The 18,317-nt window shown below is 41.1% G+C and overlaps 1 protein-coding gene across 1 annotated transcript; it reads left to right on the top strand.

Moving 5' to 3' along the window:
* Positions 1-244: 244 nt before the first annotated feature.
* On the top strand, positions 245-14,281 carry LOC146665557 (NACHT, LRR and PYD domains-containing protein 3-like). The gene is made up of 6 exons (XM_085413317.1): positions 245-521; positions 874-2,683; positions 2,772-2,945; positions 4,097-4,270; positions 4,442-4,597; positions 12,690-14,281. Exons 1-6 carry the CDS (start codon positions 248-250, stop codon positions 13,975-13,977), a joined length of 3,876 nt encoding a protein of 1,291 aa, XP_085269443.1. The 5' UTR covers positions 245-247; the 3' UTR covers positions 13,978-14,281.
* The last annotated feature ends 4,036 nt before the right edge of the window (positions 14,282-18,317 follow it).

The raw sequence follows: 18,317 nt of genomic DNA, 5'->3' as shown, positions 1-18,317 counted from the left end.
TTTAACTCTGTCCAAGGGGAGCGATATGCTTTTTATAGGCATGATAAAGGTTCTAATTTAATAGCTTATTTACAAACACATGGTTTCTTCCAGTTTTCAAGTATTTATTGTTTTTGGTTTTTTTTTTAATAAAACAGCAGTTTAGGATACATGCAGAAAACTGCAGGTTTAAAAGTGATCCTACATATGAGTGAAACTGGGTTGTTTTTTTTGTTTTTTTAAAATAATCTTTGTTCAGGAGGAAACAATGACCAGTAAAGAGCTGCTTTTGAGGACACTGGAAGAGTTGGGAGATGAAGAATTCAGTGACTTCAAGTGGTATTTGGAGCAGCCACACAACCTGGATGGCCTCCCATTTATCCCAAAGAGTCATCTGGAGAATGTAAAGAGGACAGAAACAGTAGATAAGATAGTACAGACCTACAATCAGCAGTCTTTGGAGGTGGTGAAGAAAACTTTAACAAAGATCAGCAGAAATGATCTGACAGAGCGATTATCAACCATCAGCACAACAGCACAAGGTAAACTGCTGGAGAACCACACATGTCGTCTGGTTATCACTCAGGATCAGACTGGTCTTTACGGCTGATTTTGCAGGTGACAGGCAGATAACTTCAATCTGAAAATGCAAAGAGTGGATTTATGTGTATATGTTAACTTTTTAATCGCCTTAAGAGACTGTAGACCCTCAGTTTTTTAAAATGTTTTTTTTATCTTTTGGTAGACACATTGATTTACACATAATGAAATATGCTATGTTACTGAAACTGGCAGTGACAGATTTATTTAAATAAAACACAACGATTTTTACTTATTAAGTCTGCGTGGAATGGAAGTTTAAAACTTTGTTCTTTACATGTTCATGTCATACAGATGTGAAGTCTCCACGGCCCATAACACGTTACAAAGAACAACTTCAGTCAAATCTTCAGGTCAGGTTTATGTGCAAACAAGAAGGATGGACATCAAAGAAAGATGAAAAGAACCTGGATGACATCTACACTGATCTGTACATCACAGCTGGAGGAGAAACACACACCACCAGTCACTTCAGGCAGATTGAAATGGCCTCTGGAAGGCCTGCAGGAACTGAAATTAGCAACATCTTCATACATCCTTCTGGCATTAAAAAGAATATAAGAACTGTGCTGACTGCTGGGGAAGCAGGAAGTGGTAAAACCTTCCTGGTGCACAAGTTTGTTTTGGATTGGGCTGAAAAAAGAACCAATCAGGATGTAGATCTGTTATTTCCCTTCATGTTTAATGAGTTGAATTTGCAAAAGGACAAAGAGTACAGCTTTGCCAAACTCATCCACATGTGTATCCCTGAAAGTGTGCACATCAAAGAGGAGGAGCTTAACAGCATCTTCACAACACTGCAGACATCAGGAAACTCAGACTTTGAAAAGAGTGAATACAAACTTCTGTTTGTGTTGGATGGACTGAATGAGAGTTGCCTTCAGCTGAACTTCACTGCCACAGAAAAACTACCTGTCGATGTGACCAAGTCCACCTCAGTGGATGTGCTGCTGACAAACCTCATCACAGGTTGCCTGCTTCCCTCCGCTCGTATCTGGATGACCACATGGCCTGGAGAAGCAATCTCTGTTGATTTTATTGATATGGTAACTGAGGTCCGAGGGTTTATGGAGCTACAGAGGGAGGAGTACTTCAGGAAGAGATTCAGAGATGAGGAGAAGGCCAGCAGAATCATCTCTCACATCAAGTCATCACCAAGCCTCCACTTCATGTGCCACATCCCGGTCTACTGCTGGAGCACTGCTACAGTTTTGCAGGAGGTATTGAAGAGCAAAGAGAGAGGAGATCTGCCGGAGACCCTGACTGAGGTTTACACAGAGTTCCTGAATGTTCAGATCAGAAATTTGAAGCAAAAATATGGCCCAGAAAAAAGCCTTGAGTGCATTAAAATGATTGGAAAACTGGCTTTTAACCAGCTGGAGAAAAGCTGCCTGATCTTCAGTGAAGAACTAACAGAGGATGAAAGCACTTTCACAGAACCCTTAAAGCTTTCAAATGCATTTTTCTGGTTCTTTAAAGAGGATCATCAGCTGAAGAAGGGCAGGAAAAAAGTGTTCAGCTTTGTCCATCAGAGTGTAGTGGAGTTTTTGGCTGCTCTGTTTGTGGTCTCAGATATTATCACTGAAGACAATTTGGCTCAATCACAGACTTGTTTGAAGAGACCTGGAAATGTTTTCAGCCAAACACATATACCAGAAATCTACAGTAAAACTGTTGACAAAGCCATAAAGAGTCTGGATGGACATCTGGACTTGTTCCTTCGCTTCCTCCTGGGCCTTTCACAGCAGACCAACAAACCTCTATTACAAGACCTGCTGCAAACAAGAAGTAGCTCACAGACCATTAAGCTAATAGTAGAACTTGTGAAAAAGAATGTCAGAGAAAATCCATCTCCTGAGAGAAGAATCAGCCTATTCCTCTGTCTGAATGAGCTGAAGGATGGTTCTCCAGTGGAGGAGATCCAGCAATTCCTGAGATCGGGTACAGTCTTAGATGACCTTTCTCCAGCTCAGTGGTCAGCTCTGGTCTTCATCATATTGTCATCCCAAAAAGATCTGACTGTGTTTGACCTGAAGGAATACTGTGGTTCAGAAAAGGCTTTTCTAGGTCTGCTGCCAGTGGTTGAAGCATCTAACAAAGCTCTGTAAGTGCAAGGAAATGTATTGAATTGTTGTGCCCCTTTATCCAAAGAAAACAATATCACTTTTACAGTTTTTCTTTTTTCACTTCAGGTTCAGTTGCTGTAACCTCTCAGAGAGGAGCTATGAAGCTTTGTGTTCACTTCTCAGCTCCCAGTTCTGCAGTGTGAGTGAGCTGGACCTTAGTAACAACAAACGGCACGATTCAGGAGTGAAGCTGATTTCTGCAGTACTCAATAATCCACACTGTAAACTGCAAACTGTCAGGTTTGTCAGACCAAGTTATATGGTACTAATGCTCTCTTAACTAAGAGAAGCAGCAAGCGTGAGATGAATAATTTTCTTAGCAGCACATTTACTCTTGGCACACTTCAATAGAACAACTTCCAAACCAATCAGGAATCAGAAAGTCCTGGCAAATGTCAGAAAAACAACAAGGCATATTCAACACATTATTACTTGTATGCAAATACATGCAAATTCCAAAACATATAGGCACTAAATGGGAATGGAAATATATAAAAATCATCAACACAGTAGCTCCTATACAGAGGGGTTTTGAACTAACTGGTTCATTTATCTTATTACTGCCTCTTGACATATGCGTTTGCCAGGTAAACCATAAGCAGAGTAAGCACAATTACTATAATGTTACATATATAGCTATGATATCATAATATCATAACATAGCTATGATATTAGCTATTTTTGACAACTAATGAAAGAAATGTAAACACATACTTGCATAAATCATCAACAGTCTATTGTAGTCTGTTCATTTCAGTCTACCTTGCATCAGCAAAATCAACATTAGCAGCTGACCAAAGTCACTCTTTAAATTATAGGGTACTACCACCACATGGTGATACTCATGCACTGAGAGTGGTATGTAGGTTGAAAGCATGATCCTGTGAGGCTGAGCTCAGGGTTAAATAATTTTTATTGCTCTACACATCTCCAGATCACAGCACTTTCAAATCTGACTATAGTTTTTTTTTTTTTTTTTTTAACATACTGACAAATCTGATTAATCATACATTCCAAATACACTTTGAAGGATTCAGGAGGAGGCCAACAGTTACTGACAGAAGGTTCAGCAAAGAAATTTTAAATGTTTAAGTACACATGCTTCATAACTGGAACACAATACCCGACTTCAAAAAATAATAACATGTCCTGGATCCAATATTTGATATGTTGTCTTATTATTTTTTAATTTAATTTAATCAGTAAATGATTTGGAAAATATTGCTTTCTGCTTTTACTCATATTACATTTACATTCCATCTGTATCAAGAGTATCATTAACATCTGTGTGAAATTTTTGTTTAGTTCCTCAGTTGGCTACATGAGTGAGTGTGTGTGCGATGAGTTTTTTTTTTTTTTTTTTTTACATTCCTTCTGTTTCTGTTTTAAAGGCTGAATTGCTGTAATCTGTCAGAGAGAAGCTGTGAACCTCTATGTTCCCTTCTCAGCTCCAAGTCCTGCAATCTAAGAGAGTTGGACCTGAGTAACAATAAGCTCCAGGATTCAGGCATGAAGCTTCTCTCAGCTGGATTGAAGAATCCACACTGTAAACTGGAAACTCTGAGGTCAGGATTCAGCTGTTTAATCAGAAGTTTAACACTGCTACATTAGATTATTAGCATTAGAACATATGGCACTATGGCAACATGTACGGCAAGTAAATGTTACTGATTGTTTACCACAAATATTTCATAAATGGATTGTAATGTGTTGTTATATCTGCTGCTCTGTTTAAGGCTGAGTAACTGTAACCTATCAGAGAGAAGCTGTAATGATCTGTTCTCAGTTCTCCGCTCCCAGTCATGTAGTCTGAAAGAGCTGGACCTGAGTAACAACAAGCTGTGGCTGTCAGGAAAAAACCTGCATGAAAGCTCTACAAAGACCATTGTCTGGTGAGATTACACATCTGTTGAATGTTTCTGCATTCTCAATTAACCCTATGGGTTCCAGGGTAGAATTGGCCGTTTTTGACTACTTTTGATTTTACATCTATATTTCACCTTTAAAAGATGTTTATCTTGCCTTGTTTGGTATCATTATTTTCAGCACAACCTCAAATATCTGAAATACGAGTTATTTTTTCATTTTGACATACTATATTAGCACAATTGATCTAAATTCAGACAAAAAATTAAAAATCAGAGTAGAAAAAAGGTATATTTTTTACTGTAAAACCCACAAACATGTTTAACGAATCATTTTCATAACTTGAAATGCAAATAGAAATTGTACATTTCTAAAAATTATGCACAAGTTTTGCAAACAACAAAGTTATATGGTACTATTTACCTAAAAATTCAGCCAAAGCTTCAGGCGTTTTTTTATATGACCATTTAAAACTATTTACAGAACAATCAGGTGTTCTGCATCAAATAAGAAGGCACACAAATTATTTGTGCCAGTCCAAAAAAAATAGTTTGTGTTCAGTAACAGCGCTTACACTGGAATCTGCCTTTTATGGTTTTTTTGGAGAAAATGTGAAATTCAGCAGTATAACTGACACACAATACAAAACAATAACTACACAACACACTAACTATAGCCTCCAAACACGCTAAACGTCACTAATGTGTCACATATGAAAACTCGCTCTCTCTCTTTCTTTCGCTCGCCCACTTTCAGTCGCGGGTGTCACTCCTAAAACTTCCCCTTCTCCCTAGACAACCAAGTGCCACATGTTGCCATTTCATTTTTTTGATTGGCTGACATGGTAAACTGTAACACTAATAGGGAAGGGGTGTTTTTTCTTTCTCCTTTTTCACTCGCAATCAGAGAGTGTTTGCTAGCGCTGTCCATAGAAAACGCCGTTCTTCCCACTGTAAACACCACTGTTTTGTTCAGGAAAAAACGGTGCGTGTATTTTTTATCATAACTCTGGTGTTACGTGGCCCATCGACACAATTCAAAAACTGGTATATAGCTTTCGACCCAAGTTCAAATGGAGACTCTGAGTCACTTCATCTTGTAGCTGTGTCGTCTTAAATTGGTCATGTGATTTTGATGCGCCGGCGCATCCGTCGACCCCAGAGGGTTGATACACCTAGGGAGTTTCAGTCACAGTGCCAGCAGAGACTTCTAAACACCCTCAGGCACTGTTTCTTGCTCTGATAAAAAAGACCTTCCACATTTCTGTGTGAAATTTGTCATGTGACCACCTTACATGAAGTAAGATTTAGTTTATCAAGTTTGCACTTATTTAGCTTTTAGAGTTTAATTTCCAGTGTTTTATAAAGTCAGTGTACACTTATCAAAAGTTAACATCGTGGCCACTGACAGGTGAAATTAATAACATTATCACTTTATCATCGCACCTGTTAGTTAGTGATGTGTCGGTCACGAACGAAACAGCTCTTAGAGCTGGCTCTTTGAAATGAACGACGTGAGCAATGGCGTGTCCAGCGGGGTGGCCTGGGGGGGCACAGGCCACCCCCCAAACCAGACTGGCCACCCCAGGTGCCACCCCAAAGGCAAAACAATAAAATTCAATCAAATATCAAATGTCCGATTATGTTTTCACGGTGACGCTCAGATATCCGAGTGTAAGTGAATGCAGCATCGCTTCTGCGCTATGCGCATCACGTTAGCAAAGGTAGGAGAGCCAAGCGCGAAAGATGGCACTGCAGGAAACAATTTTTCGGTGAAAGAAAATGAGGACAGAATAAATGTCCCGGTAAGTAATATCAAGTTTGTTGAGTTTAGTAAACTTCGGTGAAATTAGAATACCAAGGAAAAAAATAACACTTAAAGAATTATTGCAGCTGTGGAATATTTCAGACAGTATGCTACTGTCTGAAATATTCCACAGCTGCAGCTAACATAAGAGTTATGAGTTATAAGATATAATCTAAGTCGTAACATTGCTGTATGGAGCTGCAGATTTGGTTGCAGGTTAAATTAGCTGGACTGGCCATCGGGCATACCGGGCATATCCCCAGTGACTTATTTTTTATTTTTTTTGTAACGGCATGAACAATGAGAGGTGGTGGATTGGCCAGATGCAGGTCGATGTGTAGAAATAACTCCGTTGTTTGGTGGTGGCTATGGCGGGGCTTCCACAGAGGCAACAGGTGGACGAGGGAAGGGGAGGCAGGAGGAGAGACCCGAAGCAGCCGCCAGTCCGAGTGTCAGGTGAACTGAACTTCAGGTAAGAAGTTATGACCTGCAGTCTATCTGGGTCAGATATAAACCAAGTTTAGGTGGAGTTTATTTTCATGTTGCTGACTTTTTACTGTCAGTTGCAATAACTCAAACTGCGTTCTAGCCAGCTTGGAGTTTTTATACAGCTGGGTGGGTGCTATGATGTTACTGATAGTGAACTTTATTTTATTCATAAGGTTAGTTAGTAGAGTTGCCAACGGCTCCTTAAAAAAATGGAATGGTCCCTCATTCAGAGAAAATATTACGAGTTTCGTATTGAGCTGAGAAGAGACGCAGTTTGTCCCGGACTTTAGCTAGAATGGAAAAAAGACACAAAGCTGGATTTATTCTGTCTTTATGCTGCACAGCTGCCTCTTCTTCTCTCATTCTCTCCCCCTCCCTCTCCTGTTGCTACTTCAATCATGAAACTGATCAATGATCAGCTGATCGGCTTTTCTCTCTTGTTTGTTTATCGCCCACTTTGCGCCAGAAAGAGGAAACCAGCGGATATTGCGCTAAACAACAGCAGCACGTTTAAGCTTGATCAGCTGTTGTTAGAATGTATTTAATATTAATTTCTAGTATCAGCTGATGTTTGCTGGAGCCACAGCTGTAAAGCTGCTGGTCATGATGTCTGTTTAGATATGTGGTGAGAGGGAAACATGAAGATGAAACCAGGAGATGTCCTTACTGAATCATCAGAGCTGAACAGGTGATGGAGAAACAGGTTTACCTTTTAGGTGACATGAATGAGTTGAAGTTATCAACTGTTTCTGAGAGATAAATAGCACCAGGATCCTTTTTTATGTAGCTGACAGCTGGTAACTGTGCAGGGGCGGGTCTAGCAAAGTTTTGCCAGGGGGCCAGGTAGGGCATTAACCCTCCTGCCATCCTTTAAAAAACTCACACCCATCACCCTAGGGACCATTCTCAGCCACGCCATAAAAAGACCATATATCCATATCTTATTCCACTTTAAATTAGCCAACCTTGTAAAACTACTTCTCCCTGAAATATTCATGTAAAGTTTTAACTATATTTTCGTTTTTTTAACCCTTCAAATCCCAGTGTTATTACATGAGCGCCCTGTGTTATAAGCCCCAAAAACCAAAAAACGAAACTAAATATTTCCACAAAAAACCAGTTGAAGTAATATGTGATTGTCATTATAAGTAGGCCTTTAGATGGACCAAAGATTGGCACCAACATACATTTTGACCTGCCATTATTTTTTTGCATTTTTTTTGCAATTTAAAAATTAAAACTTCAAGGCCCTGAGTCTTCATTGACATCCAAGAAAAGAAGAAAAAATAAAATCATATGATGATAATTTGGGGTTGAAAAATAGCATTTATAATGGAAGTCAATGGGCAGAAAATGGTCCCCAGGGTGATGGGTGTGGGGATTTCTGCTGCTCAGCCATTTTAGGCTGATTTAAGGAATTCACACTGGAATATTAACATTGACAGGTAAAAACTATCCTGTGGCAAGTTTGGTTATATTCCACTGAACACAGTGGAAATGGCAGCCATTTAACACATAGCAGTGGCACAAAAAGGTCCCAAGAAGGCAGGAAGGTTAACAGGGAAAGGGGGGCACAAAGAAATACTTTTCTTTCTTATTCTCATTTAAAATACCTAGTTTTTATTAAATAATTATCTAAATCTTACAACCAAAGTTTTTATCTGACGTAAAATGTATAGAAATCATACATATACCAACAAGACTGTACATCACTGTCACAACAGCATTTGTTTTCATTCAAAGTCTTTATGGCTTTACTACCTGGTGGGCCGGTCTGTAGTCAAAATGCCCGATTTTCTGTCCCAGTCCAGCCCTGCAGGTTAATACTGGCAGTGTCACTATGCCAGCTGACTGTATTTCATCATCAGCCAGTGTTGTTCTTTATCAATATTACCAAAGTTTACCATAAGGCAGCATAGAAAGTATTTACTTGCTTTCAGGTTTTATTCAAATGTTAGTCTTTTCATTTGTTTCCCCACTTTTTTCCTGTTTCAAAATCAAACACCAGTTTGTGAGAAGATTATCTTCTTTTTTTAACAGGCAGATAAAGTTTTGCATTGGCATTGGCTAATTTGTCAATTGTTTGTTACAAATGTTCGTATTTTAATATTCAAAAATGTTTTTGCCCAAAACATATGTGCACTATATGTCAGTAAAAATACTATGCAAATATTGCTGTCCTTGAATGCTGAGTAAGCACTGACAAAGCACTGATTGTATCTCTTGTACTTTATCAACGCAGTATCTAAAAACTTTGCACCGTAGTGGTTAAAATCTCATTCTAATAAGAGTTAAAAGTGCATTTGGTTATTAGGTTTATAGGATTATTGAATTATGGTTAATGGTTGGTAGAATTTTTTTTTTAAACATTATCTGCCAATTAAATCTGCCACCCTTCTCCAAATCTGTGCCCCTACCTGGCCCCCCCAACAAAAATTTTCTAGACACGCCACTGGACGTGAGCTGGCTCCTTATTGGGAGCCGTGGGTTTTTTTTCCCCCTTCTTTCTCTCACCCTCTCTCTCGCACTTTTTTTCTGCTTCACTCGCACGTGAGCCTTGTGCTTTACGCTGGGAAGAGGGGGGGGGGGCAGTAGTTACACTGGCAGTAGCACAGAAACAGAGCGGGAGGGAAAGAGAGAGAAAGAAAGCCAGGGACAACAACGTCACATTAGAGAGGTATAGTAATCATCCACAACTATTTTCAGTTGTGGATGATAAAGGATTCAGAAAGTTTATTCATGCAGGCCCTTATGACAGAGAATATGCATCTTCTTTTCTTTTTCATATTTTAATTTATATTTAATTGTGTTGTGGTTTGCAGTGTTTTGTGTTGTTTCACTTTAAATTTGTTTAAAAGGAAAAAGATGAAAATGTAAATAGTTAAAAGTTGAAATGTGAATAGTTGGTTTTTGTATTATATGATTTATTTATTACATTTTATGTGGAGTGATTAAATAAAGTACATTTACAGTGGCCCCTACAGACAAAGGACGTACAAACTCCAAAACACGTACAAACCCCAAAGCACGTACAAACCCCAAAGCACGTACAAACCCCAAAGCACGTAAAAACCCCAAAGCACGTAAAAACCCCAAAGCACGTAAAAACTCCAAAACACGTAAAAACTCCGAAGCACATACAAGCCCCGAAGGACGTACAAACTCCAAAACACGTACAAAAGATAACAGAAGTGCTCCAGGATGCTAGGGGCAGTGTTGAGCTTTTGTTACCTATGGGCTACACAAGCCAGAAAGTACCAACGACCAGGTTTGGTGTGTGGTAGGAACAGGTAAATGAACGTCCATCCATCCATCTTCATCCGCTTTTTCCGGGGCCGGGTCGCGGGGGCAGCAGCCTAAGCAGAGAAGCCCAGACCTCCCTCTCCCCAGCCATCTCCTCCAGCTTATCCGGGGGAACACCAAGGCGTTCTCAGGCCAGCCGAGAGATATAATCTCTCCGGTGTGTCCTGGGTCTGCCCCGAGGCCTCCTCCCGGTGGAACATGCCCGGAACACCTCACCCAGGAGGCGCCCAGGAGGCATCCTTGTCAGATGCCCGAACCACCTGGCTCCTTTCGATGTGGAGGAGCAGCGGCTCTACTCTGAGCCCCTCCCGGATGGCTGAACTTCTCACCCTATCTCTAAGGGAGAGGCCAGTCACCCTTTGGAGGAAGCTCATTTCCGCCGCTTGTATCCGCGATCTTGTTCTTTCGGTCACTACCAACAGAACCACATCATCTGCGAAAAGCAGAGATGAGATTCTGAGGCAACTGAAGTGAAAGCCCTCCGCCACTTGGCTGCACCTAGAAATCCTGTCCATAAAAATTATGAACAGAATCGGTGACAAAGGGCAGCCCTGGCGGAGCCCATCACCCACTGGGAACGAGTCCGACTTATTGCTGGCAATGCGAACCAAGCTCTTGCAATGGTTGTATAGGGATTGAATGGCCCGTAGTGATGGGCCAGACACCCCATACTCCCGCAGCACCTCCCACAGGACACCCTGAGGGACATGGTCGAATGCCTTCTCCAAGTCCACAAAACACATGTAGACTGGTTGGGCAAACTCCCATGCACCCTCAAGTATCCTTGAGAGGATAAAGAGCTGGTCCAGTGTTCCGCGACCAGGACGAAAACCGCATTGTTCCTCCTGTATCCGAGGTTCGACTAGCAGACGAACTCTCCTTTCCAGCACCCTGGCATAGACTTTCCCAGGGAGGCTGAGGAGTGTGATCCCCCTGTAGTTGGAACACACCCTCCGGTCCCCCTTCTTGGGGACCACCACCCCAGTCTGCCAGTCCAGGGGTACTGCCCCTGATCTCCACGCAACATTGTAGAGGCATGTCAACCAGGACAGCCCTACAACGTCCAGAGCCTTCAGGAACTCGGGGCGGACCGCATCAACACCAGGGGCTCTGCCACCAAGGAGTTGTTTAACTGCCTCAGTGACCTCGCCTCCGGAAATTGGCAGGTCATTCCCCTCATCCCCAGACTCTGCTTCGTCCTCGGAAGACGTGTCAGTGGGATTAAGGAGGTCCTCGAAGTATTCCTTCCACCGCATGACAATTTTCTCAGTCAAAGTCAGCAGCGCTCCGCCAGCACTATACACAGTGAAGGTAGAGCACCGCTTTCCCCTCCTGAGACGCCTGACGGTTTGCCAGAATCTCTTCGAGGCAGTCCAAAAGTCTTTTTCCATGGCCTCCCACACCCGAGTATTTGCTTCAGCCACTGCCCGAGCCGCATTCCGCTTGGCCTGTCGATACCTTGTCAGCTGCCTCCGTAGTTCCACAGGCTAACCAAGCCCGATAGGACTCCTTCTAAATGAACATTTTTCTTTTAATTATTTGAATATATATGAGTGCTTGTGTATAAATACACAAACAATACACATATGCTTTCAATTGTGTAATTTAAGTGATCTAGGTAGCTCTGTTTTGGAAGTTCAGTTAACGCTAGAAATGTGTTTTGGAGTTTGAACGTGCTTTGTCTCTAGGGGGCACCGCCTATATTTATATATAAACATATATAAATAAAACCACTTTTTTATTTCCATTAGTAATTCCTTTTGTGCATAATTTTATATTATTGTTAATAATAAATTAATTAAAGCAACAAAACAACCTGAAGAGCCGGCTCTTTTTAGTGAGCTGAGCCGAAAGAGCCGGTTCTCTTAAAAGAGCCGGAAATCCCATCACTACTGTTAGTAGAGCAAGTGAAAATTTCCTTTTCAAATCTGATGTTAGAAGCAGGAAAAATGAGCAAGTGTTAGGGTTTGAGCGGGTTTAACAAAAAGGCAAGTTGTGATGGCTAGATGACTGCATTACCGCAGTCACTAAAGGAGTCTGAAAAATATAGCGACAAAGTCGCTAAGTTGGCAACACTGTTACCATACCTTTCTAATGTGACGATTTGTCCCTTGTTGTTGTCCCTGGCTCTTTTTCTCTCTCTTTCCCTGCCGCTCTGTTCCTGTGCTACTGCGAGTTTAACTACCGCCCCTCCCCCCTCTGCTCAGCGCAAGCACAAGGCTCGCGTGCGGAGTGAAGTGAAAAAGCGCGAGAGAGAGGGTGAGAGAAAGAAAGAAAAAAAAAAAAACACGGCTCCCAATAAGGAGCCGGCTCACGTCGTTCACTTCAAAGAGCTGACTCTAAGAGCTGTTTCGTTCGCGACCGACACATCACTAACAGCAGCTGTAATTTGACACAGTACTGAAATACAGGTGCCTTAAAATCCTGCAAGTAATACAGATAATAGAGGCACAGACATGACTACTCAAAAACAATGTACTTCGATTGTAACTTCTGATTGAAACTCTGCTTTTTATGCAGGACAAGTAACATCTCAAAGTACAAGGACATCATCTCCAACAGTGATCTGACCCGTTCAGGACCTCCTGCTGTTTACCAGCTGAGAACAAAAAAACAGAAGTTTGGAACTCTGACAAGAATAACTGTTGGTGAAAAAAATCCAAACAAGCCAAATAAAACCATCTTACTTGTAGGTGAAACAGAAGCAGGAAAATCTACTCTGATCAACTCTCTGTTTAACTACAGCATGGGAGTGAAGTGGGAGGATGAAGTCTGGTTTCAGATCGTAGAGGAGGAGAAGAAAAGTCAGGCAGAAAGTCAGACATTAGATGTGATCGTGTACGAGATCTTTGGTTTTGAAGATAAAACTCTTCCCTACTCTCTGACCATCATCGATACTCCTGGATATGGAGACACCAGAGGGATTAAACATGACATCATCAGTCAGCAATTATTGGACTTGTTTGGATCAGAGAATGGAGTTCATGAAGTTCATGCACTGGGATTGGTGATGAAAATGTCAGATTATCGACTGAGTGACCGAGCGATAAATGTCTTTGATTCAGTGATGTCTCTGTTTGGAGAAAACATGGAGAAAAATGTTGTAGCTCTGATCACACACTCAGATGGAAGACGTCCTAAAAATGCTTTTCGAGCTCTTGAAGCAGCAAACATTAAATGTGCCAAAAATGAGAAGAATCAGCCTGTTCACTTCCTGTTTAATAGCTGCCAGCATGAAGAGCGAACAGAGGAAAACGAAATTAGTTTGGAATTTGCATGGACAGTAACAGAGAGAGGAATGAGAGAGTTCACAGCCTTTCTGGAAAAAGGTACAGCTCAAAGACTGATGATATCTGTGGAAGTTCTGAATGAACGAATCAGACTGACGACCTGCATCCAAAATCTGAAAGATAGATGTGGCCTGACTGAACTGAAACAGTTTCCAGAAGGTCTGAAGAAAAATAAAAATTATAGGAAAAGAATAGAGAATCTTTTGGGAAACCCTGAAAAGGAAATTATCCAACAGACAGCAGATGAGTCACAGTTATTAAATGAGTCCTACAAACTTGTTGTCAAACTGGATGAGCAAGCTCTGAAAGCTGATTCAGCATCTTCCATTGTCCACTTGGACTTCCTGATTGAGAAGATGAAGGAGAAAGGAAACACAGAGAAGGTCCAGAAACTGGAGGAGATGAGAAGCAGAGTGGATGAAGGAACCAGAGCAGCTCTGCGGTTCAAACAGCAGCTGGGAAAATATTTAAAAATGGACCGAAGAAGGTTCACATTCATTTGTTTTTTAACAGTGTGATATTTTTTAATACCTTAACACAGAGGTTCCCAAAGTGTGAGGCCCGCCCCCTAGGGGTGAGTGCAGAGCCATTGCAGGGGCGGGTGGGGCGGTATGAAAAAAAAAAAAAAAAAAGAACGCTTGGACAATGATAGCGTAATTGACAGGTTTTTGACAGGGCTCACACACAAACGCAAAGCAAGAGATGAAGCATTGCCAAGTATGTTTCCAAACCAACTTTCTTCCAAGCCAAAGGCTAGAAAATACGGTGAAGCATCTTCCCTTTGGCTTCACCTGCACAAGTGCCAAGGTAGGTCTCCCCTGCAGAATTGGTTTCCCCTGCGTTGGGAGCACGATCTGAGCTGATCCTGCCGCAATTTGTTCCCCCTGTCCGAATCAAAACGTCAAAAAGTATCCCAAATTTAAATGATACAGCAGCTATAATTTTACACGAATATATGAAGCCCACAGTGTGTTTCTGTGACTGTGCTTTAACTGAAGTGAGGTCGCCACCTGCTGTTTAATGATCAGTACAACAGTGTGTGAGAACAGCTCCCTCCCTGATATCACAAATTAAACACAAAGTCACTCTGTGTTCTTCACAAATACATGTGTTTCTGTCACGTTGTTCTAATGTTGTTCTAAAGTTGTCAGTGTGAGCTTGTTTCTGCTGCTCCTCTCATGGTGACTCAGTGTTAGTAAAGTGGTTGTGGGAAAGTAACATGTCACTGACATGATCCAGAAACAGTCCAACATGTTGTTGTCTTTCTAATCAGTGAGTAAAGGGGATGTTAGAGACACTGAACTCAGACACAGTGTAGAAATGTTCAATCCAACTTTGACTCTTCAGTGTTTGTGAAGAGTCCAGTCCTGAAATCTGATCTTCTTTCATCTGATTTAAGCTTTTTATTTATTTGAAATATTGCTGTTTCTTAACATGTGTTACTGCATTATCTAAATGTAAAATTAAATAAAACAGCAAGCCATCAATATAAAAATGCTGCATAAACCAAAATAACACACGCTGCACCGCTTTAAAACAACCTGCCTCTGCAAAAACATCAGTCTGTCCACACTCTCTGTTGAGAGATAAGATGTACTTGTAGTATCAATGTCATCCTCTCACTTGGTGCAGATGTACCTGGAACAAATGGTCTTGTTCTGCTAGCGTAGCTTCAATCTTCTTATGCTTGAAGTTTTTCCACCATGCGAATGGATCTGTGTCCAGAGGAAGGACTCTGTTGGACAAAGGCTTAGATGGGGTGTCAAACTCATTTTACATGGCGGGCCACATACAGTTTGCAGAAGTTCCATATTTAACTGTTCTTCTAAATGATAAAGAAAAAGTTGCTGTGATAAAGGACAAAAAAAAAAATCTGTCAGCACGACTCTGTGGGCTTAAAGCAGGGGTGGGCAATCTCAGTCTACGAGGGCCGGTGTCCCTGCAGGTTTTAGATCTCACCTTGGGTCAACACACCTGAATCACATGATTAGTTCGTTACCAGGCCTCTGGAGAACTTCAGGACATGTTGAGGAGCTAATTTAGCCATTTAAATCAGCTGTGTTGGTTTGAGGACACATCTAAAGCCTGCAGGGACACCGGCCCGCATGGACTGAGATTGCCCACCCCTGGCTTAAAGTGTAAGAAATAAATGTGCTTCAGCACCCCCAAAATGAATCAAAGCACCCCCAAAGATTTCTTACTTTTTTGGACAATATTTGCTGTTTGTGTGACACACTACTAAAAACATAAAAAGCATACAGTACTTGGTTGAGACGTAACATTTTAAGAACAAAAGTATAGATCCCCCCCCCCAAAAAAAATGGTTTGTTCCAGCTCTCCCTTGCTCTGGCTCTAGCGCCGTTGCTGCCAGAGCGATGGTGGCTGAGACGCAGCGGAGCAGAGGTGTAAGTGCCTGGCTTAAAACAGGACATATTAGCTGCATTTAACCTTCAGTTACTCTTTATATAGTTGGTAGGAGTCAGACCATGTTTCTTTTTACTGAAAAACATTACACCAGGTAACCAGCAGTGTTGAAAACTTTTCGGTTTCTCCAAGCATGACATCCCAGTGTATTTCAGACCCAGCAACACGCTCAGACAGAAACTGGTTCACCCGAAAGACAAAACGCCAAAACACAAACTTAACAATGTGGTGTATGCTGTACAGTGCAGCGAGGAATGCTCAGACCTCTACATTGGAGAGACCAAACAGCCACTTCACAAGCGCATGGCACAACACAGAAGAGCCACCTCCACAGGACAAGACTCAGCAGTCCATCTGCATCTTAAGGATAAAGGACACTCTTTCGAGGATGCCAATGTTCACATTTTGGACAGAGAGGACAGATGGTTTGAAAGAGGAGTGAAAGAAGCCATCTATGTCCACTGTGAGCGACCATCTTTGAACAGAGGCGGGGGTTTACGACACCAACTCTCTGCCATCTATAATCCAGTTTTGAGATCCCTTCCCAGACGCCTTAACGCCCACTCACATCCTGGGCCATCTGATCTCAGGAATTCGCATGATAAGGTGGGGCCAGGTTTCACAATGAACACACCTGAAACTCTGGCTGATTGGGACCCACACCCAGTTTCACACCTTGGCTCAGGCGATTAGAGGATCATCAGGGGGTCCTTTTGTCCCTCTGTGGGGGGGTCACTCCCACTAGGTTTATATCTGGGACTCTCCACCATTTGACCTTAGAACTGAAGAAGCTTCTCGGATGAGAGGTGAAACGTCTTCAAGCAACTTAAAGAAGTCCAGACGCTTTTCTTTGCAAGCTCCTTTGACTTTTCGGTTGATGTTTGCTACTCTACAATCCGTCCTGCTCTGTAGTAAAATCAGCGACATTTGACCGTCCTGTTGCTCTCATTAAAAGTTATACAACCTATTTAAAATCTAAAACTTAAAATTGTCTGTAGCCTGCTGTTGTTACCACTGTCCTGTTTGAAATGGATACTAACTAGCTAACTGACTGAATGCCCATTAACCTTATAACTGCTGTTGTGTGTGTGTGTGTGCGCGTGTGTTTGTGTACAGAGAGACAGCCAGGTTCATAATGGATATAAGGAGGTTTTATTTTTTTTTAAAAAGAAGCCACATTCAGGTAAAAGTATAAAATCAAATGATCCGTCAATCAAGAATAATGTTGGATCAGTGTTTCAATGTTTATATCTTTTAATAGATGTTCATGTGGTTATTTGCCTTTTGGTTGAAAGTACACTGAGAGAGGACTTTTTGTTAGTGATCTTAATAGTATTCTTTTCATATTAATGTAATTTTTCATCTAATTGAATACAATTAGAGCGAGGAAAGAGGGGAACGTGAGGAGAAAGTACAAGGTCAGGAAGAACCAGGTAAGAAAACAGACAGGAAAAGTGACAGGCAAAAAGAGAAAAAACCTGATTTTACTCAAACAATCTGGAAGTTGTGTTCTCCCTATATTAAAGCTGCTGTACAGAATCTGCAAAACAAACTGGGTTGAAACATTTTTGACCCTCTTTAAAAACATTCCAACATAACATTATCATTGATTGGGGAGATTAAAATTAATGATATATTTTTATGTGGTTCAGCCACAACTCTAATAAAACCTCAGCCAGTAATAGGTAGGCCAACTTTTGGACCGTCCAGTTGTCTGTATGACTGCTGCAGTACGTACATCACATTTGCACACTATCAGAAAGTGCCAAACAGAGTCCTGGTGGAGTGAGGAGCTGTAAAGAGAAGCAGAGTGCTCTGTTTATATTCTAAAAATGTTTTAAGCTTGTTTCAAAGATTCTGTACAGCAGCTTTAAATGTTTTCCAAAAGCACACATACACTTATCAGTTTTTCTCAAACTTCTCACAGTGTCAAGCTCTCCTAAGTACCACTATGAAAGAATGAAACCCATAAATCTTACAACACAAAGTTAGTATTATTAAATTAGTAAAATTAGTGTCTGCAGTAAAGATTTATTTGTAATAATTTATTCTGTTTTGGGAGTGTTTTTTATGTATCTGTATTATATTATACATACACATTAAAAGTAAATCTCTGTCCAAACAATGCACTCAGTTTACTTTTTACTCACTATGAGCATCACTCATTATTTTCCCCCAGTAATTAAGGTTAGGATATGTTTTCTTTTTTATTCCAATCCATTCTTCAGTTGCAGCATTTAAATAACCTTGATCAGATTTGATGGTTTTGTTACAGACTTTTCAAAAAAGTGTTTTGCTTTTCTTTCACAAATATGGGGATTAAATTGTGTTAAAATGTATAAAACAGTGATGTCATGTTTTGAGACGAGGACCCAGGCACAGAGAGACTTGATGAATTTAAGAATCTTATGATTTATCTTGCCTGGCTGGGCAG

This window comes from Rhamphochromis longiceps, linkage group LG7, assembly GCF_057381845.1.
Source record: "Rhamphochromis longiceps isolate RC_006_pf linkage group LG7, R_longiceps_female_GT1.1, whole genome shotgun sequence".
Taxonomy (NCBI): domain Eukaryota; kingdom Metazoa; phylum Chordata; class Actinopteri; order Cichliformes; family Cichlidae; genus Rhamphochromis; species Rhamphochromis longiceps.
Note: the sequence above shows the minus strand (reverse complement) of the source record. Positions and strands in the feature narration are given on the sequence as shown.

Excerpts from the sequence above, each read along its gene's own strand:
- LOC146665557 (XM_085413317.1), top strand. The coding sequence starts at position 248 with ATGACCAGTAAAGAGCTGCTTTTGAGGACACTGGAAGAGTTGGGAGAT. Across the intron at positions 2,946-4,096 it reads TGTAAACTGCAAACTGTCAG|GCTGAATTGCTGTAATCTGT; the intron begins GTTTGTCAGACC and ends TCTGTTTTAAAG. Across the intron at positions 4,598-12,689 it reads TCTACAAAGACCATTGTCTG|GACAAGTAACATCTCAAAGT; the intron begins GTGAGATTACAC and ends CTTTTTATGCAG.